At 42.0% G+C, this 23,001-nt stretch overlaps 1 protein-coding gene across 1 annotated transcript; it reads right to left on the reverse strand.

Annotated features, from left to right (window-relative positions):
- Positions 1 to 668: 668 nt before the first annotated feature.
- zgc:100868 (uncharacterized protein LOC554458 homolog) lies at positions 669 to 12,957 on the reverse strand. The gene is given in 11 exon segments (XM_045210645.1): positions 669 to 1,026; positions 1,138 to 1,235; positions 1,566 to 1,634; positions 1,637 to 1,821; positions 3,843 to 4,020; positions 4,136 to 4,406; positions 6,738 to 6,883; positions 7,478 to 7,749; positions 8,070 to 8,232; positions 8,387 to 8,407; positions 12,892 to 12,957. Coding segments are annotated over 11 exon segments (1,788 nt in total). The 5' UTR covers positions 12,950 to 12,957; the 3' UTR covers positions 669 to 699.
- Positions 12,958 to 23,001: the final 10,044 nt, after the last annotated feature.

The raw sequence follows: 23,001 nt of genomic DNA on the forward strand, positions 1-23,001 counted from the left end.
CTCATAATGCGTTGCCAGGATTTTGGCCCACCCTGTGGTCGCCTCGTCACGAGGGCTTATCTAAACCTGCAATGCTCTAAAATTGTATACATATCTTGGCCCCGACTGTTCTTGACTTACTATTCAAGCAACACATCTCTATAAACAATTTTTAAAAATTTGTATAATGATTAGCCAGACCCCAGTCATCAGCAAAAACTACCACCTAAGGCACAGTCATAAGGGTACATTCCTCCAGTGTACACAAGCAGTAACAAAACCAACAACTTAGCTGTGTTTGGTCGGGTCATGACTCCAGACCGAAGTTAGCTTGAGTTAGCTTGGCGACTCCAAATGCAGCAAAGAAGGATTGCATCATCCCTCCTGGCAAGCTCGCCATTATGTAGTATATGATGAATGGTGGTCGTCATTGCTGATGAACAAAAGGAGTCTGCTCATACTGAACATTGATCATAAGGTTTATTCAGACCACAAGCTTCAGCATGAGTAACAGACTTGCAGGGTCTGGAGAGCAGTGTCCTCCAATTCTAATGGCTGCTCTAACGTCTCATCGTTTAACCCCTATTTATAAACACTGATGCCCCCTCTTCTGGCCAATCACCAGTCTCCCCTGTCTACAACCCACCCCCTGTCTGTGGTATGTGGTATTACACCTAAAACATTCCCTCTTGATACTACCATAAACAACATTCTATTTCTTCATGAAAAACATTTAACAAAGGCATAATCTTCAGATACTATATCAGCCAGGAAGTTCTTAAAGTGAGAGGTTTTGGTGAAGACTTGGATGGTGGAGATACGGGGACTCTGGCTCGATAGTGCTTTGCTAGTGCTGTTAGTGCTAGTGGTGTTGCTGCTAGTGGTGTTGCTGCTAGTGGTGTTGCTGCTAGTGGTGTTGCTGCTAGTGGTGTTGCTGCTAGTGGTGTTGCTGCTAGTGGTGTTGCTGCTGCTGCTGTCGACAGTCAACACAGCAGTCTGAAACCATGAGTTGCCCTGCTTACACATCAGAGGACCACCCACATCACCCTTTTGGGAGAGAAGCATGGGTTAATATGGTTATACTGTTATGTGCTTATAATAACATGATGCAAGCAAAATAGTAAGACGGGACAGATTAATAGATCAACTGTACCATACCTGCAGTAGTGTCACAGTTCCGGTGCAAATGTTGTCCGAAGATGAAACATTCACGCATTCCACCACAGAGGTCTGGAACTCCTGCAGGACTTGCTCAGCTGAGGACAGAGAGAGAGAGAGTTTATTACGTATCATACCAATACACACACACACACACACATCCACCCATACTCCTAAGGTCGTATCTTCTCGGAAACAATCCCTAGCCAGCCCCTACCCTAGGCATTTGTGTACATCTGAGAGGCCTGGATAGAGTGTAAGCAATATGGTGAAAATCCCACCTATCCTATCAGAGGAAAGGTGGACCTACAGTCCTACCATTGCTTTTCCAATTCTTTCAGATGTACACAAGTGTCTAGGCGCTATAGAGGTTGTTCCTGAACAGGCACATTTCTCACAAACACACAGACAGTTGTCCATCCACTTACCCCCACCCTGGCCCGTGCCCCAGCCAGCCACCCAGCACTTAGTCCCTGTGCTGAAGGTGCTGATTCCTGGTCCACACAGATAGGCTGGATATAGTTAGACAACTTGGGTTTGCTGGCCAGTAGGAGGATGGCCACGTTGTTGCCCGTCAGGTTGCTCATGGTGATGTTGAGGACATTCAGGGTTACCTCGTTAGGGTTGGAGCCGTTTTGCTTCAGACGGCCCAGGATCACGGTCCACTGAGAGACGTTGGGCTGGCTTGAGAGATGGAATGAGTTGTGTCTGTTTAGTGAGGGACACTAAATTCTTCATTCTGATTGCTGTCTTATGAAATGCTTATGTACTGCTTATAAATGCGATATGTAGGGGTTATGAATGTGTTATGAAGAATGTGTTACTCCCTAGGTAGGCACCCGTCATACAATATCTAACTTTTTGGGCGACCCCGACCAAATTCGCATAGAAATGTGAGTTATAGATCTTTCATTCCCGTTGAAAGCAAGCTGTAGATCTGTTGTATGTGTGCTATTTCTATGCTTCCCATTCTGAAGTTTTGTTTTTGCATCTTTTACTTTCAGTTTTGTACACCAGCCTCAAACAGCTGAAAATACAATATTTTTGGTTATGGAAAATATATTTCACAGTGGTTTAGATGGTACAATGATTGTCTACACAATGATTGCTTGTTTTGTCACATAAACTGAAATTAGGCAAATGGCGGCGCGATTTCTGCATAGTGCATCTAACTTTAGTATGAATGTTGTCATCATTTTCAATACAATTAATGATTGTAGCAAGTTCATATTTTCTTACTTGCAGTTGTTGACATAAGTATTTATTAAATTAATATACACTGCTTATGAATGTGATATGTATGGGTTATGTATACTGAACAAAAATATAAACACAACATGTAAAGTGTTGGTCCCATGTTTCATGAGCTGAAATAAAAGATCCCAGAAATGTTCCATTCGCACAAAAAGCGTATTTCTTTCAAATTTTGTGCACATCTTTGTTTACATCCCTGTTAGTGAGCATTTCTCCTTTGCCAAGATAATCGAGCCACCTGACAGGTGTGGCATATCAAGATGCTGATCAGCATGATCATTACACAGGTGCAACTTGTGCTGGGGACAGGGCACTCTAAAATGTGCAGTTTTGTCACACAACCCAATGCCTCAGATGTCTCAAGTTTTGAGGGAGCGTGCAATTGGCATACTTACTGCAGGAATGTCCACCAGAGCTGTAGCCAGATAATTGAATGTTAATTTCTCTACCATAAGCCATCGTTTTAGAGAATTTGGCAGTACGTCCAATCGGCCTCATAACTGCAGACCATGTGTAACCACGCCAGCCCAGGACCTCCACATCTGGCTTCTTCACCTGCGGGATCGTCTGAGACTAGCCACCTGGACAGCTGATGAAACTGAGGAGTATTTCTGTCTGTAATAAAGCCCTTTTGTGGGGAAAAAGTCATTCTGATTGGCTGGGCCTGGCTCCCCAGTGGGTGGGCCTGGCTCCCAAGTAGGCATATGCCCTCTCAGGCCCACCCATGGCTGTGACCCTGCCCAGTCATGTGAAATCCATAGATTAAGGCCTAATTTATTTATTTCAATTGACTAATTTTCTTATCTGAACTGTAACTCAGTAAAATGTTACATTTATATTTTTGTTCAGTATATATGTATCTATGAAGGTATCAAAACTTTAAACTGTCCAGCTGATCAGGATGGTAAAACCAGAATTGTACAGTAGTTTGGGAGAGATGTTGGCTGATGGCTCTCCCCTTTGGTACACTACAGTAAAGGGCTCTACACACTCTACGCAAACAGAGCGACAGAGCGTTGTATACAAGACCGTTCCAAAAATTCAGTACATAGAACCATGCAGAGAGTGACGCAAACGGAGGTCCGTCGCGCAGTTGGCCCCATGCAGTCACATCCAGACACTGATTGACATGATGATTACACCATGGCCATGCTTTCTGCAGCACTGGTTGTGTAAAACATGGATGGTGTTTTTGCACAGCTATCCCTAAAATGATTTTCACTAGCACAATGATTGTACGAATGTCCTACGTCGGACTAATTAACCTTGGTTAACCTTTTGCATGAGTCTTGAAAAGGAAAGCGTCATTAAATGTTAATGTAATGGCACCTTGAAAAATCTAAATATAGGTTATATGACTAGATTTCCTTAGAATCATGTAAGGACTGACATTTTAATCCAGAATTTAACTACTTGCTCTCCCCTTTCACATACAGGTAGAGTTAACTTACCTGGAGAAGCAGCTAGCGTCGCTCATGACAGAGTCCACCGCCACTAACGTGCCCCCGCAGACGTGTGCTCCGTTCTTCCGTAGGCTGGCTATCCAGGGCCAGGTGCCTGCTGTCGCCAACGAGCTTCCCCCACCAATACGGGAGTTCAAAGAGGCGCTGGCGCTGCCACACACCACAGCTGCAGAGGGAGAGACAGATAAAAGGGAGTAATCCAGTAGTCAGATTTGTTACAGAGGTAGAAAGATTCACATCAAGAGTTAGCCATATGCACAAGTTAGACTATAGGTGCGTACGTGCAGGTGTGGTAGTAGGGGTGGTGGTGGTTCCGACTGATGGCAGACCAGCGCAGGTGACACTGAGGTCAGAGTCAGTCCCATTGGAGGAGAAGGTGACGAAGCCTGGCTGGTTACTGGTGATCTGGCTGTTGATCCAGGTCTGGTACGGGGAAACTCTGGCGTACACACCTGGGAAATTTGCCAGAGCACAGCCATTGCCAAAGCTCACAACACCAGACTGGATCCAGCGAGTACCCTGTTTGCTCACCATCGGACCTCCTGAGTCCCCCTATACATAGACAGATTTACAGTGTCACTGAGATTGAATTTTCACAGGATTATGAAATATAATGGGTCAGTTTCCTAGATGAAGCCTAGTCTCAGACGAAGAAGCATTTTGAATTTAATTTTTGGGGAATCTCTATTGAAAATACTTTTTAGTCTAGGATTAGGTATAACCTGTGTCTGGAGAATTGGTCCAATGTGTAATTGACCGACACTGTAATAAACAAAAATGAATCTTTTTTTTTCTTTTTTTAGGGGGTAGATCAGCTTTAATGTTGCAGATAGATTGTAACTTCCATTAATGTAATTGTCTGCATCACTTCCAATCCCCCATGTTTTTTTTCTCGCATATATATATATATATACACACATACATACATACACACATATCCTTTTTTAAATTATATTTCCCTTCATTACTTTCCAACCCCACCACCCCTTCCCTAATTGGAGTAAACTAGTGAACAACAATGCTTAGGCCTCTACTTCCAGCTTATACAGTGGGGAGAACAAGTATTTGATACACTGCCGATTTTGGAGGTTTTCCTACTTACAAAGCATGTAGAGGTCTGTAATTTTTATCATAGGTACACTTCAACTGTCAGAGACGGAATCTAAAACAAAAATCCAGAAAATCACATTGTATGATTTTTAAGTAATTAATTTGCATTTTATTGCATGACATAAGTATTTGATACATCAGAAAAGCAGAACTTAATATTTGGTACAGAAACCTTTGTTTGCAATTACAGAGATCATATGTTTCCTGTAGGGCTTGACCAGGTTTGCACACACTGCAGCAGGAATTTTGGCCCACTCCTCCATACAGACCTTCTCCAGATCCTTCAGGTTTCGGGGCTGTCGCTGGGCAATACGGACTTTCAGCTCCCTCCAAAGATGTTCTATTGGGTTCAGGTCTGGAGACTGGCTAGGCCACTCCAGGACCTTGAGATGCTTCTTACGGAGCCACTCCTTAGTTGCCCTGGCTGTGTGTTTCAGGTTGTTGTCATGCTGGAAGACCCAGCCACGACCCATCTTCAATGCTCTTACTGAGGGAAGGAGGTTGTTGGCCAAGATCTCGCGATACATGGCCCCATCCATCCTCCCCTCAATACGTTGCAGTCGTCCTGTCCCCTTTGCAGAAAAGCATCCCCAAAGAATGATCTTTCCACATCCATGCTTCACGGTTGGGATGGTGTTCTTGGGGTTGTACTCATCCTTCTTCTTCCTCCAAACACGGCGAGTGGAGTTTAGACCAAAAAGCTCTATTTTTGTCTCATCAGACCACATTACCTTCTCCCATTCCTCCTCTGGATCATCCAGATGGTCATTGGCAAACTTCAGACGGGCCTGGACATGCGCTGGCTTGAGCAGGGGGACCTTGCGTGCGCTGCAGGATTTTAAACCATGGCGGCGTAGTGTGTTACTAATGGTTTTCTTTGAGACTGTGGTCCCAGCTCTCTTCAGGTCATTGACCAGGTCCTGCTGTGTAGTTCTGGGCTGGGCTGATCCCTAACCTTCCTCATGATCATTGATGCCCCACGAGGTGAGATCTTGCATGGAGCCCCAGACCGAGGTTGATTGACCGTCATCTTGAACTTCTTCCATTTTCTAATAATTGCGCCAACAGTTGTTGCCTTCTCACCAAGCTGCTTGCCTATTGTCCTGTAGCCCATCCCAGCCTTGTGCAGGTCTACAATTTTATCCCTAATGTCCTTACACAGCTCTCTGGTCTTGGCTATTGTGGAGAGGTTGGAGTCTGTTTGATTGAGTGTGTGGACAGATGTCTTTTATACAGGTAACGAGTTCAAACAGGTGCAGTTAATACAGGTAATGAGTGGAGAACAGGAGGGCTTCTTAAAAAAAACTAACAGGTCTGTGAGAGCCGGAATTCTTACTGGTTGGTAGGTGATCAAATACTTATGTCATGCAATAAAATGCAAATTAATTACTTAAAAATCATACAATGTGATTTTCTGGATTTCTGTTTTAGATTCCGTCTCTCACAGTTGAGGTGTACCTATGATAAAAATTACAGACGTCTACATGCTTTGTAAGTAGGAAAACCTGCAAAATCGGCAGTGTATCAAATACTTGTTCTCCCCACTGTACATACTATATACATTTTATGGACACAGTCAAATTTTACAATCATTATATTTTGTTTGTTTTTACTCCTGAACTTCCTCCGATCATTTTCATTATGTCCATCTGGTTTGCTTCTATATGCCATATTTTTCTAACTGTGCTCTTTCACAAAAGCTCTCAACCTATAATCTATATACTTATTATGGACACAGTATGCTTTACATTAGTTAACAAAAAGGCATTTTACCTGACAGGAATCCTTTCCTCCTGCTGATAAACCAGCACAGATCATGTTGTCAGTGATGGAGCCAACTCGATAGTCACAGTTACACTGCCTGTTTCCCACTACTGGTACATTCACCTCCTGTGGGGTCTGTGGTGAGGGCAGGGACACTGAGGAGAGACATTCAACCCATAAAAAAGGTCTTCCTCAACATACACAAGACAAGATCTATCAGTATTCTGTTCCATCATCAGTAGTACTTAATGCAAGCTACAGTATATCTGTGCGCTCACCTCCACTGCATTTACATTTTTACATTTTAGTAATTTAGCAGACGCTGGGATGATAAACTGAAAATTATCGACACCGACCATACCAACCACTTACAGGCATTGCTGATATTATTCATTAAGATAAGTAGCCTATGCTAGAGAAATTTGAAATGAAATAAGTTTGCTGATATGGGTGATTGTTAATGGGAAAATTGATGGCTACAACAATCAAACTAGTAGTAGTAGTTTAAAGGGTAATAAAAAAAACTGGGTTGTACATGAATGTTATAAACTTATTGTGCCATTCATCGTTATCGCATCAATTCAGGCAATTTATCGCAATATAAATGTTTCGCCATATCGTCCAGCTCTAGTCTGTGGTGAGGGCAGGGACACTGAGGAGACACATTCAACCCATACACAAGACAATATCTCTCTGAATTCTGATCCATCATCAGTAGTACTTAAAGCAAGCTATATCTGTGTACTCACATCCTCCACTGCTGGTGGTGCCCCAGCCGGTGACCCAGCTAGTAGTGCCAGCATAGAAGGAGCTGCCTGGTGCTGCCAGGCAGACTGGCTGGATGTAGTTGGTAAAAGTCACGGGGGAGGAGAGCTTCAGCAGACACATGTCGTTGTCACTGGTACTACTGGTGTAGTTGGGGTGGCGGATGATCTGAGCGACGGTCTTGCTTACCTCGTTGGGGTTGGAGCCCTGCTGGCTCTGACGACCCAAGGAGACCACCACATTTGATGTACTGGTGCTGAGAAAAAGAGTTTCAAGTTAGAAGTGTATTAAATGTTTGAAGGGCCGGTAGCACCCACCTCAGCAATATTTGAGTATTATCGTATTTACGAACTTCTTCCCTTTACTTCCCACATCTCATTTTGGTTGGTAAATTAAAACATGGGGAGGAAAGTCTGTTTACAAAGTATTTTTACTGTCCCAAAAACTATTTAGTGGTTTTATGTGATCACATGAAAATCTAAATATATATTATTATTCCTACTTTGTGACAGTTTGTGGAAATACTACAATACGGATTTGATTGAATTGAGCCCTGTGTTTTTTATGGGTCCTCACCTGGGAAAGCAGTGAGCAGCAGTCAGCACCCACTCTTTGTTGATAAGGGATCCCCCACAAAAATGTCTGCCAGATATCTGCAGACTGACCTGCCATGGCCAATTCCCTGTAGGAGCATTCTGACCCCCCACGATCCTAGTGTTGAGAGGAGAGATTCCACACACTAACAAAGACACAGATGGACAAGGGATTACAACAGAGCACACACAGGAAGTGAAGAGATTGGAAGCTCACTAGTTAGTCAGTGAATAGGTGCATGGCTATGTCGTTCAATTAGGAAAAGAACGGACATTTGATTGAAAAACGAGGGGACTTACCATCCAACTGAGAGTGAGACCCTGTAAAACAGGAGAAGCAGAAAACAGTTGAACAGTTTGGTTTTGGCACACTGTGGGCAAACATGTAATTCATAACTCTTTGCACTCCATTGGTTTTATAGTAGCTACATACAGTCATGAAGCTCTGTCTGTCTGGCTGGCTAGGTGGCTGGCTGTGAATGATTATTGTGTTTTCTGACGATACTGTACAGTATGTGTGTATTTAGTGTCCCTACAGAGTTTTCCTGTGAACAAACTCTGTCAAACTGTTTTCTTGTTATGAGTCTGTGGATTGTTAAGCCAAACGCCATCTGTCAAAACTAGTTTCATCACTGTGTGTGTTACCTAATGCTACTGTGCACTTAACATTGTCCAGAATGTGTGTTTAACACTAATTAGCACATTACCTATTAAAACAACCTATGAGAATAGATTACTCTCAGAATTACTAAGACATTTTTATATTGTATACTAATACTAATGAACTAATACTAAATTAATATAATTTGTGGACCAAAGCCTTATGAGTAAGATAAAGAGGATGATTAAATATATACTGTATCTTTAGATAAGAGCTAAAGAAAAACAGGCTCACCAGGAAACAAAATCTCTAAACAAAAGATAACAAGAAAAAATGCACAATCATCCTATAAAGGAAGCAATGTGGTCACAACAAACAGTAATCCGTATTTTTTTATGAATGTATACAACACATAAAGAGGCAAACAGACAAATCAGACTTGAGATTTGTTTCTACAAGTTCATTGCGTTACATAATGAACATATCAAAGATTCTGTCCTCTGTAGCTCAGCTGGTAGAGCACGGCGTTTGTAACGCCAAGGTAGTGGGTTCAATCCCCGGGACCACCCATACACAAAAAAAAAATTTATGCACGCATGACTGTAAGTCGCTTTGGATAAAAGCGTCTGCTAAAAGGCATATTATTCTATTCCATCCAACTGTTTTGTGTGAGGACAAACACAACTTGCCAGTCACCACCAATGTTCATAGACTTTGGAACCTCAATTTCCTCCCTGTACTCTCACTTAAGACAAGGACAGACGAGCATTGCATTGGTGACACAAGTTTCCACTAAGATGGAATATGTCATTGTCAGCCGAAGGCACAACATTTCCTTCACATGCTCATTGAACTAGTGTTAAAAAGCCATTCATTGGTCTTGCTCAACTCTCCAAACATTTCAGAAGACACACACACACACACTCTATCACCCACCCACACACACACACACACACACACACACACACACACACACACACACACACGTCAGTGAAAGACTGATAGGCCTAATTAAGGTATGTCTTTTTCACGTCAGGTCCAGTGGCACAAACAGGAAGACCAAGTGTCAATCATTTTACAGGTGCATCGATACTGGCTTTACAGATGTATTAGCTCTAAGAACAAACCACAGTCATACAGGCCGCAAATGTTGTGCATGTGTCAATTAAAAAATATGAACTGAAAAATAAAAACTGAACTTGAGGTGAAAATGTGCTTACCTCCACGTAAACTTTAGACCATGCGTACACACAATTTCTAGTGGTTGAAGTATTGCATTGCAAGCAGGCCGTTAATGAGAAGAGCAAAAATCTGTTTATTTTATCTTTGATAATCTGAACTAATTAAAAATAGAAATATTTATTTCCATAATCATTGCTTTTCTGACTGTGATGTTCTAGAATAACATCTGTTATTAGATAAGCTATTTCAAGTATTTGGTCTGAGATCCGGAGCGCGGTTTACAATATAATTTAATGGAACAGACAGTTTATATTTTCCATTGACATAGCCTTTCAAATTTCTTGAGTAGACAATCATTCTTAATTGGTAGGCAGTGCAGCATATTTACATTGGGTGGAAAACTCAATACAAAACATTGTTGAATTAAAACCTTCTGCTAACAGGTCCACAACAATTTGTCGTGTTTTTTTCCTTTTAGAAACAATCACAGTCCTTTGCCAAATACAGCAGAAGTCCTGCAAAATATTAAAACATTCTGGCAACACCTCCAAAAACATTTGATCAGTATTTGCCATTGCTCTTTCTTTTAGAAACTGCTGTGGTCTAATCCCAATACTTCCAATAATTTTTTAATTTTTAATTTTTAATTTTTAATTTAACCTTTATTTAACCAGGTAAGCCAGTTGAGAACAAGTTCTCATTTACAACTGCGACCTGGCCAAGATAAAGCAAAGCAGTGTGATAAAAACAACAACACAGAGTTACATATGGGGTAAAACAAAACATAAAGTCAAAAATACAACAGAAAATATAAATACAGTGTGTGCAAATGTAGCAAGTTATGGAGGTAAGGCAATAAATAGGCTATAGTGCAAAATAATTACAATTACTATTAACACTGGAATGATAGATGTGCAAGAGATGATGTGCAAATGGAGATACTGGGGTGCAAATGAGCAAAATAAATAACAATATGGGGATGAGGCAGTTGAGTGGGCTAATTTCAGAAGGGCTGTGTACAGGTGCAGTGATCGGTAAGGTGCTCTGACAACTGATGCTTAAAGTTATTGAGGGAGATAAGAGTCTCCAGCTTCAGAGATTTTTTCAGTTCGTTCCAGTCATTAGCAGCAGAGAACTGGAAGGAATGGCGGCCAAAGGAGGTGTTGGCTTTGGGGATGACCAGTGAGATATACCTGCTGGAGCGCATACTACAGGTGGGTGTTGCTATGGTGACCAATGAGCTAAGATAAGGCGGGGATTTGCCTAGCAGTGATTTATAGATGGCCTGGAGCCAGTGGGTTGGCGACGAATATGTAGTGAGGACCAGCCAACAAGAGCATACCGGTCACAGTGGTGGGTAGTATATGGGGCTTTGGTGACAAAACTGATGGCACTGTGATAGACTACATCGAATTTGCTGAGTAGAGTGTTGGAGGCTATTTTGTAAATGACATCGCATAAGTCAAGGATCGGTAGGATAGTCCGTTTTTACGAGGGCATGTTTGGCAGCATGAGTGAAATTCTTTGTTGCGAAATAGGAAGCCGATTCTAGATTTAATTTTGGATTGGAGATGCTTAATGTGAGTCTGGAAGGAGAGTTTACAGTCTAACCAGACACCTAGGTATTTGTAGTTGTCCACATACTCTAGGTCAGACCCGTCGAGAGTAGTGATTCTAGTCGGGTGGGCGGGTGCCAGCAGTGTTCGATTGAAGAGCATGCATTTAGTTTTACTAGTGTTTAAGAGCAGTTGGAGGCTACGGAAGGAGTGTTGAATGGCAACCTTATACATTGTCACCATTAAAGGTGAATGAAGTGTGTTTTCCAGGTGGAGTTATAATGCTTGTTCACGCGCACAGTTTTAGGAAATGGCGTACGCAGATATTAATGTGACATTATGCAACGTTTATAAATTAGGCCCCTGGCCAAGCTGGCCAAGAGGTAAGTCATCTGTGTTAATTATGGTTTGTAATTTTTTCTGTCACCAAGTCACGTGTGCGATTCACCTTTCATCTCATAAATTGTATTATGCTGTCCCCTTCCCTGTAATTTTGTTTGTAATTTCTATCAAATTTTACCCCATTTTCTCGTTGTCCAATTTTGTATTTACGACCTTGTCTCATTGCAACAACTCCCCAACGGGCTCGGAGAGGCGAAGATCGGGACATGCATCCTCCGAGACATCCCCGCCAAGGCGCGCTGCTTCTTATCGACACTGCTCGCTAACCCAGAAGTCAGCCGCCCCAATATGTCGGGTCGTCACTAGTTAACACAGCCACAAAGTCATAAACCCTGCCTATTTCTACAATTTCAAACCTTAACCTTAAGATTAAAATAGAACCCAAAAAGCTCATTTTTGTTTTTTTTACGATATAGACAATTTTGACTTTGTGGCTGTGCTATCTATTGGGAACCAATGTGTCGGAGGCATACATGGTTCAAGGAAACCCCAGCCGGCCTATACCCTCCCCTAGCCCGAACGACGCTGGGCCAATTGTTCGCTGCCCTTGGGAGCTCCCGGTCACGGCTGGCTGTGACACAACTTGGGCTCGAACCCCACTTCCCTTTCTTTACTGTTTTGAAATTAGATGTATAACTTCAACTGGTCCACAAACCCTATACACACACTGTCCCTTTTGCAGTGTAATGAAGTTATGTTATGTTGCCATGAGGCTCTGCTTTAGACCGATAAATGTCTTTAAGGACACACATTATACCTAGCTCACACAACATACATCCGCTTGTTAAACAAATATTTGCAAAAGTAAACGTTCTGCCTTGAATTAGGCACAGGACCATCCTCAAGGCCCAAAACAGTCTAACAGGTCTCTCCTGTGTCACAAGGCACATGACATCCTGCTTTGACTGTCTTTATTGGCTATGCCTGTATTCTATAAATAGTCAATACGGCCCATATCACCCACCACCACCACCAACACCATTCCATAACCTGACCAACTCCTTGACTCCAGTCACCAGTCAATAGAAGGAAAGAAGTGGAATAATGGGAATCTCGTCTCTTACCTTTTGAAAGGAGGGCAACTAGTAGAGTCACCAAACAGAGTGCTGTGTAGACTTCCATCGTTTCAATGCCCGCCACAATAGCCCGTCCTGTTTACTGTTTATGCTTTTATACTCCACCCTGCCTTCACTCCTCCCCTTTATCTGAGACAAACCCACATCCTGATACAAAGCACCCCCACAGCATGATGCTGCCACCCCGTGCTTCACGGTTGGGATGGTGTTCTTCAGCTTGCAAGCGTCCCCCTTTTTCCTCCAAACATAAAGATGGTCATTATGGCCAAACAGTTCTATTTTTATTTCATCAGACAAGAGGACATTTCTCCAAAGGTATGAACTTTGTCCCCATGTGCAGTTGCAAACAGTAGTCTGGCTTTTTATGGTGGTTTTGGAGCAGTGGCTTCTTCCTTGCTGAGCGGACTTTCAGGTTATGTCGATATAGGACTCGTTTTACTGTGGATATAGATACTTTTGCACCTGTTTCCTCCAGCATCTTTACAAGGTCCTTTGCTGTGTTTCTGGGATTGATTTGCACTTTTCGCACCAAAGTACGTTCATCTCTAGGAGACAGAACGCGTCTCCTTCCTGAGCGGTATGACGGCTGCGTGGTACCATGGTGTTTATACTCGCTTACTATTGTTTGTACAGATGAACGTGGTACCTTCAGGCGTTTGGAAATTGCTCCCAAGGATGAACCAGACTTGTGGAGGTCTACCATTTTTTTCTGAGGTCTTTGCTGATTTCTTTTGATTTTCCCATGATTTCAAGCAAAGAGGCACTGAGTTTGAAGGTAGGCCTTGAAATACATCCACAGGTACACCTCCAATTGACTCAAATGATGTCAATTAGCCTATCAGAAGCTTCTAAAGCCATGACATCATTTTCTGGAATTTTCCAAGCTGTTTAAAGGTACAGACCACTTAGTGTATGTAAACTTCTGACCCACTGGAATTGTGATACAGTGAATTATAAGTGAAATAATCTGTCTGTAAACAATTGTTGGAAAAATTACTTGTGTCATGCACAAAGTAGATGTCCTAACCGACTTGCCAAAACTATAGTTTGTTAACAAGACATTTGTGGAGTGGTTGAAAAACGAGTTTTAGTGACTCCAACCTAAGTGTATGTACACTTCCGACTTCAACTGTACATAGTCATGGAACACTAGTCACGTTAATAATGTTTACACACTGTTTTACCCACTTCAAATGTATATACATATTCTAGTCAAGGCCTATCCTATTTAACTATTGCTGTACATATACCATTCTATCTTAAGTATTCTACAGATATACTACATATTCTATCCTTATACTGTCCATAATGTCTATACATCCCATCATATATATACAGTACCAGTCAAAAGTTTGGACACACCAACTCATTCCAGGGTTTTTCTTTATTTTTACTATTGTAGAATAATAGTGAAGACATCAAAACTATGAGATAACACATATGGAATCATGTAGTAACAAAAAAAGTTTTAAACATATCAAAATATATTTTATATTTGAGATTCATCAAAGTAGCCACCCTTTGCCTTGATGACAGCTTTGCACACTCTTGGTATTCTCTCAACCAGCTTCATGAGGTAGTCACCTGGAATGCATTTCAATTAACAGGTGTGCCTTGTTAAAAGTTAATTAGTGGAATTTTGTTCCTTCTTAATGCGTTTGAGCCAATCGGTTGTGTTGTGACAAGGTAGGGTTGGTATACAGAAGATAGCCCTATTTGATAAAAGACCAAGTCCATATTATGGTAAGAACAGCTCAAATAACCAAATAACCAAAGAGAACCATTACTTTAAGACATGAAGGTCAGTCAACCCGGAAAATGTAAAGAACTTTGAAAGTTTCTTCAAGTGCAGTCGCAAAAACCATCAAGCACAATGATGAAACTGGCTCTCATGAGGACCGCCACAGGAAAGGAAGACCCAAGCTGTGTTCGAATACCCATACTAACATACTGTATACTACATACTTAATGAGTATATACTATATACTATATACTATTAGTTCATTTTAATATTCTGTAAACGAACGGTATCCTTTCAGTTGAGCATACTAGCTCTCCGCCTGTCTACCAGAAGTTGATGCTGTTGCTATGCAACCTCTTGCTAGCTTTTTACCATAACAAATGACTAGCTAGACATTTTACAATTTCGGGTGTGTTCGTGTATTCAATCTGGAGTGCCAGAATGCGCTCAGAGTGCGTTCGTAAATTCAAAGTGTTGTCAGATTGTCTGTTCGTAAATTCAGAGCGTTTCGCTCTCGGAGAGTGTCACTGGACGCTCTGGCCGAGGAGTAGGGTTGATCTGAGCGTTCCGACCTCACAACGGCAGTCAAGCACGTTGGCTAGCTTGCTAGCTATTTCCAGACACAAATGTGAGAACATCTCACTCTGACCATTTTACTCGCCATAGCAGAACTGGTTAGGCTGTTTTCATGTTATCCAGAGTGTTTGTGACTGTAACTGTGCTGCTGGCAACAATTTATTTAAGCTTTTTTTTGCCTACGTTTTCTGACACCGGCCAAATATTCAACTGGTGTTGAGCGTTCGTAAATTCATCAATTATTCTGCGCTCTGGCACACTCAGAAGAGAGTGCTCTGAAATCGGAGTAGATAGCCAGAATTCACAATGTCCATTGAGAACGCACAATGACTATACCACTTAGCTAAGAATTGTTAGAAATTGCGTAATTCAAATCTGGTATTGGAATAAGAATCAAGAGATCTTCAATCCAAGCTTAATTTATTATATGCAAAATGTATGTATGATAAGTATGAAGGTTCGTATATACGGGTCCACTGAAATACCTCGCAGGGCACTCAGAGAACTAAAACATTGTTTACAGGTTCTTTTCTCAAATACTCTGACAGATAGTTCCCACCTCTTCTGTTGGCCAATCAGAGTAAAGGACTGAGTGTGGTTTAGACTTTACTCAGCCAATCCGTTGGCGCAGGGGTTGGTCCCAACTCCTCGGCACTCCATTTGTTGCACACTGTTGCCAGGCATAAGTTGCTATCATAATAACCTGTGGAGTCAGCACCCAAAAGACACCATTCCACTGTACTCCATGTACCCACGTTCAAGGACGGTTTCACAGACAACAAAGAGAGAGTGTTCGTATCTGTGAGAAATACAAGTCTTATCTCATCCTAGCCCCTAACGTTCCCCACATGAATCACAGCCTGCTATGTGAAACAATCCATATCAGTACAGTTCAAACCTATGCTCCTCATTAATGCATTCCTTCTAATTTATTCATCACATACAGATCCAATTATGAGCAAAATAGAACCCAACAATCCCCCTTTTGACGCCCTCTAGGGTGTCACTCATTAAAATACAATACAAACAAAAATAAACACTTTTATTAATAGACAATTTGATAATAAAAGGCCTTCAGTCCTTCCATCTACACCCAACTTGCAAACGGTTGGCCACAAGTCACCCAGGCACTTCAAACCTTCACATAAGGAAAGACAAACATTCCCAATGGTTAACTTGATTAATAAAGCATAAAACACAGGATTAATAGAACACAAAACATAAGATTATTAAAACATAAAACACCAACATCTAGAGTGTCACTCCACCAAGCCTGGTTTCATTCCTCAGGTCGGAGTCCGGGATTGGGCCGTATCTCACCATCTGTTTGGAAACCACCTTCTCCATCTCCTTTTCTCACCAACCCTCGGACACAGGAAATAAGACAACATCCACAAAGAACAAGTATACCCATAGAAGCTATAACTTCACCCAGAATAGTCACAACAATAGTTTTCCATTTACCAAATATGTTATCAAACCAACCGTTTATGGAGCTATCAATACCAGAGTTCTCAACCAGTTCGTTCGCCAGCGTGGTGATGGTCACTCAAGCGCTTTGGTCACGGGCCGTCCGGTGCTATATTGTTGGAGATGAAAGTACAGCACATATATCCAAACAGAACACAAACCCTGTCCCGCTCAGCCAAAAGCATATCTAAAGCTATTCTATTCTGCCATGTCATTAAGCTAGTTGCCGCTGTCTGCTCAGCTAATCCCTTTATTGCATCACGAGTGTGGTTTATAAATCTTTTGCTGGTTATATTAAATATAATTTATCCAATCTACATTTTTATTAATTGTTGACCACCAGAAAATACTTGATTCAAACCCAGCTGCGATCTGATTCCTAGCTTTGAATTGTTCTGGAACCCCTCGAGGTACTCCTATCCCATCAATCAGGGGCGGTGTGTTCAATAGGGCGATATGGCCGACGCACTGCCAAACGGGAAAAGGAAGGGATTTTTTTTCTAATCAATTATATCACGGCAACAGTAGTTATCAGTGTTGTAATCTAGACGTCTGATCTGCCACAGTGCCACACTGCCACTAAATGTCCAATCAGGCTAAAGTCGTGCTTCAAATGGCCCCCCCCCCTTTTGGGGCGATTTCAGTCAGGTTGAAAATCGCCCAGAAGTCTGTCATAGACTCCCATGTAAAATCTATTTTTTTCAAATTTCAGAGCTTTCAATACAATCTCTATGGGTTTCTGAGGGCTTGCACTTACGTGCTTTCGTCATACGTAACATAACCATGAACGTAACTAAGAAAAGAGCGGGTAGCAGCGTCTCTGTTGCGACCTGCAGTGTGTGTGACGTTTGGTGTGGCGTTATCTTATGTTTTTAATCTTATGTTTTTAATTTGTACACTTAGTGGCGTTATTTTATGTTTTTAATTTGTACACTTAGTTTACAAACATTCTGCCAACCATGGATTTCCAGTGGTGGGGTCACGGTGTTGGACTGATCTTGTTGATCGTGTACATACCCGCTACGAACGGACTAAATAATGAAAACGCTGCTGGCAGCGGAATCCAATACAGCAGGGAGTTTTTACTACAATGCAACTCAAATACGAACGCGATGGATATCCCAATGGCCCATCTAATACCTGATTGTCTGCGAGTGGATTACAAACCCAAATGCAAACGTGGAAAACGCGGGGGAATCAGACAACGACTTTTAAAAAATTAAGAACAAACTTCCCTTACCCACCACCTTGCTGATTAATGCCCAGTCACTGAGGGGGAAAGCGGATGAGTTGTCAGCGAATCTGCGCTTCCAACACGAATATCGGGAGGCCTGTTTGCTGGCATTTACTGAGACTTGGCTGGATGACAGAGTCCCGGACAGAGAAGTGGAGCCGGCCGGCTTCACCCTGGTCAGAGCGGACCGCGATCTGACAGTCACAGGGAAACTTCACGGCGGGGGCGTCTGCCTGCTTGTCAGCGACCAGTGGTGTAAATCGATCCTGGTAAGAGAGCGACTCTGTACCCCCGACATTGAACTGCTTTCTGTGTCACTGCGACCTTACTATCTGCCCCGTGAGTTCCCCCAATTGTTTGTTACCGTTGTGTACATTCAACCAAAAGCTAATATAACAAAGGCATCAGAGATTATTTATAATCTGTCACAGAAACTGGAATCCATCTCCCCCGACGCACCCAAATTTATTTTAGGGGATTTTAACAACTGTACCTTGCACAAAGTCTTGCGCACATACCATCAGTATGTGAAATGTCACACTAGGAAAAATAGGACTCTTGATTTGTGCTATGGGACAATACCAAAGGCGTTCTCTGCCACCACCAGACCTCCTCTGGGGACATCAGACCACAATGTGGTCTACCTCAGGCCAATTTACTGTCGCCTCCTGGAGAGGGAGAAACCCACAGTTAAAACTGTCCAGATCTGGAATGACAACAGTATCACTTGGGGTGTTTTGACTGTACAATGTGGGAGGTATTTGAGGACAGCAGCTCTGATCTGGATGAACTCACAGAGGTTATTTCAGACTATGTAAACTTCTGTGTTGAGTCAGTTGTGCCTACTAAGACCTGTAAAATCTTCCCTAACAACAAGCCTTGGGTATCAAAACATCTAAAATCACTACTTGATAGGAAGAAGGCAGTTTATGCTGGGGGTGATAGACAGGCTTTAAGAGATGTACAACGTGAGATAAAAAGACAGATACTGGTGGACAAGTTTTGCGGAGTGTTTGAGTTAGCTTTGCGAGGCAAAGATGAAACTGAGGGCTCCACCAACCCTGGTAAGCCAACACTTTTGAGATCAGTCAATAAATGCTTCTGGTATTGACTTATATGCTGCCCCTGTCTTCATGTTGTTGCTGGACATATCTTTTTTTTAAATGTGTGTAGGTCACCTAAATCATCAGAAAAATTGCCCCCCTGAGAATTTTTTTCAGGAGCCGCCACTGCCATCAATATATATATCCTTTCATCAAAGGATTCCTGGAGGAGGTCCTACTTTCTATGTGACAACTCACCAGTCTCTGACACGTTTGATTGTTTGCGTATGTAGGTGAGTTCACAATCAGTTATCACCACACAACCATCAGATGTCAGCACGGGCCTGGTTTTGGCTCCTAAAATCCTCTGGCTGCAACAAAGAGGAGAGATTAGTCATGGTCTCTTTTAGTTGTGATATTCTCTGTGTGGGAGCAGGAGCTAAGATGCCCTACCCTATATCCTATCTTATTAGTCCTAGAAAAACAATAAGAATCCCCTGTGACTTCAAACTGAGGCAACCCAGGTCGGGATGACTTTGTTATCGGGGGATACAGATAGTGCAAGTTACCATAAGACTCTTTCACCACATTCCCAGGTGGCTTGCATGGAGGATAAACCTGACAGAGAGTTAAAGCCTGTCAAGGGGAACGGAGTAGTTGTCAACCTTGGTTTGGCTGTCCTACAGGCATAACAGTCTTCCTTAGACCGTATACTGAATCCATTCCAACCACAGGTTAAAATCTATTTACTCCGTCTCCATCTGTACTACTTCCTTCAGGTCTATAGTTTGCACTGTCTCACTACCTCCCTCAGAGAGGTTTACTCTATAGGGTGCCCCAGTTGAAGAAGATATCTCACTTGTCAGGTCTGTAATCTGTTTTAGCATAATTCAGACTTTCAGACAGTACCTACCCTCATATGGGTCGCACTGCCATTTCTGATAATTCCCTACATTCGCAATACTACACCTGTCCCTAAACTGTGTATGGAGATTGGTGATGTCCTTCCCTAAGGTCCCTAGTATTTCCCCTTTCCCTACGTCTAGCTGTCTCCTATGCCTTTTCAACTTGTGTTAGGTTAACTACCACTTCTGGCTGAAACAGGAGGGTCCGTGTGTGTTAGGAATATGGCCCCCACAATCAGACAGCTACCTATCGTCGGGAGACCTGTGAATCCCCACCCTCGCCCTGAGAACATGTCAGACGCCAGAGGCCAACCCATTGCTTCACCTTCTATCGAACTCACACAGGGATGATCACACAGGGTAAGGGAATCTTCGTTAAGGAGCCAACCCCCGAGCCCTAGTGGTGATCGGTTCTTTCTCCTAACTCTGTGTTAGTTCGTCAGGTGTAGCTGGGTTTACCTTTTTGCAGTGAGTGACATGCACCCAGATGGATCTCTCAGCTATTCTGCTGGCAAAGGCAGTACTTGGTAGGGCCCTTCCCGCCAGGCCTGCTTCAGTCTCCTGGTTAGATAGAGTGGGTCACCTTCTCCTTTAGTTCACCTGTGGGGCACAAAACCTCTGACATACAGGTGTGGTTAATAAACTATCATAAATGTTTGTTTGTTTTTTTAAGTATTTTGTCCTCTCCTTCGTATATATTTAATATTTAATCCAACCATCCCCCTTTTTGACACATGATTTGGCCATGTGTCAATATTACCACCTACCTAAACAATCACTTTGGTAATATTGGTAATTCATTATCCAATTGCCATTCCTCCACTCTCACTTCTGTTATTTTATGGTTCAAATTAAATATATTATTACCAAATTATAATCTTCTTCACAATTTGCACAGTATTACCCTCAACTTAGTAAAATAAACTATCTTAAAGTCCTCCTCTCATGCCTTTAGAATTTACTAGTGTGGATGATTAAAATAACACCAGAATGTTAAAACAGAGTTCAGAGGCAATTGAAATCATTTAACGAACTGTTTAATCCCATAGTATACTAAACATTACCATTATTCTAAATATTTCATAAATGTTAGTTATCCCAAGTGTTCATTAAGTCCTCATGACATTCATTCTCATAAGAAATCATACATACCCCAAACTCAGCCAAAAGCTAAAAAACTCCATAAAATTCACTGTGTGTTCCTCTAAGACCTATCACCCTTGACCTGCTGAAACCCCCCAAAAATTGAAACAACAAGGCTTTATAAACATCATACTAGGTGTGTTGTTTTTTGTTTGAAAAACCCAATTTGAAAAACAACCACAAATAGCCAGGCCTTAATTTGGTAGCTCACTTTTATGACCTAAATACTGCCTAACTTCACTACTGCTCCCCCTAGCCCTGGGCAACATTCCAATGAGATGAGCTAATCTCTTTCTCCTGGTTATCCCCAGTCTTAACCCATCAATAATTGTTTGTATCAATCTAATTCCTCATAACTAATCTATAAAACCACTCAAAATTCCTCGAGTATACAATGATTATTAATTGATTACCCTAACTCTGCTACATGTGATCTCATCTCAAATGATCCATTATCAATTATTTGTTCAACCCCCTAGGAAAATCTGTCTCCCCTTCTATTGTTCCTGTCCCCCCAGTAAATGTCATATTTGAGTTTTTAGCCAATACAATCACGGTTACATCAAATGTTCCCTCATTTAATGGTATTTTCTTCCTAATATAACTTCCCTAAATGAGATTAAATCCCCTGCCTTCCTCTACTATCCTTATATCATTACTGGATCAATGATAATAATTGTAATAACTATTTCACATTAAATTGTGTCTTTTTTCTGATAATGTTATAATTGTAGCCTATTCCATCACTTTAGTTTAAAATATAAGTTTATGTAACAAATCCATAACCCACCACAGGCTGGCGCTATTCCCCCATCACAACAGCCAATGTCACTTGCATCCACGTAACCAAAATACATTATCGTTCTTAATTGTACCAAAAATTTATATTTTCCCCGCTAAACCATTTGAGTTCGCTATTCAATTTATTTAACTGTTCTCTCTGATTATGCCCTAATTAATAAAACAAATACTTGCTATCGTTGATTAGCATACATTTAATGATGTTCCTACCATCTGAACTGTACTGTCTCTCACCCTCCCCTTGCTCCTTCGGGGAGAGCGCATGGTAACCTTATAACATATTTTCATAGACTTTTCTAGAATACTTCTATTTAAGCTATCTAATTCAACCTTTCACATTTCTCAATCCACATAGTAATCTAGGTATATAGCCCCACTGCGAAAGCTTTGTCTACTGTCCCTACCTGTGTTCGAACCAGGGACATCGCCAGTCACTCCACACCATCTACGATTCTCTCAAAGTAAATACTTTCACGTCGCACATCCAGCCACGTCATCACCCCCCGTCTAGCCAGCCCTTCCGTCTCAAACACCCTATTAGCAAAAATAAAACACACTCTCTAACAGCGTTCTGCATTTACCTCTATCATCGGGTTTAAGAACTAATGTAACAACATTAACTATTCTCTATTGCTGTAGTAACGTCTTGTTTGGTTCAGTTTATTTATTACGGAGTGTCCATAATACTATAATAATACATATTCGAATTCCCCTCATGCATACAGATTTCACCTTATGCCATTGAAATGCCAAATAAACCATAATAGTTCAATGGAGCCCCCTATTGGCTCTCCCCTACCTATACATTACTTCCATAACCACATTAGTTATGGTCCGATTAGCAATTAAACCTTATCACATGATCAAACAACGCCACAACCTTAAACTCATATGGGGCGGCAGGCAGCTTAGTGATCAATAGCGCCGCGCCAACAACCGAGAGGTCGCCGGTTCCAATCCCGAGCCGACCAGGCGAAAAATCTGCCGATGTGCCCTCGAGCAAGGCACTCAACCCCAATCGCTCCTGCAAGTCGCTCTGGACAAGAGCGTCTGCCAAATCACCAAAAATGCAAATGTAAATATTCTCTACTTTCTCACCCATCTCATCCCTCGTCAGAAACCCACAGGCACCTCTCAAATAATCACCCCGTGGTGTTCCCAGCCAACTCCCAGTCTTTCCTCGCT

The sequence above is a fragment of the Coregonus clupeaformis genome, chromosome 35, assembly GCF_020615455.1.
Source record: "Coregonus clupeaformis isolate EN_2021a chromosome 35, ASM2061545v1, whole genome shotgun sequence".
NCBI lineage: Eukaryota > Metazoa > Chordata > Actinopteri > Salmoniformes > Salmonidae > Coregonus > Coregonus clupeaformis.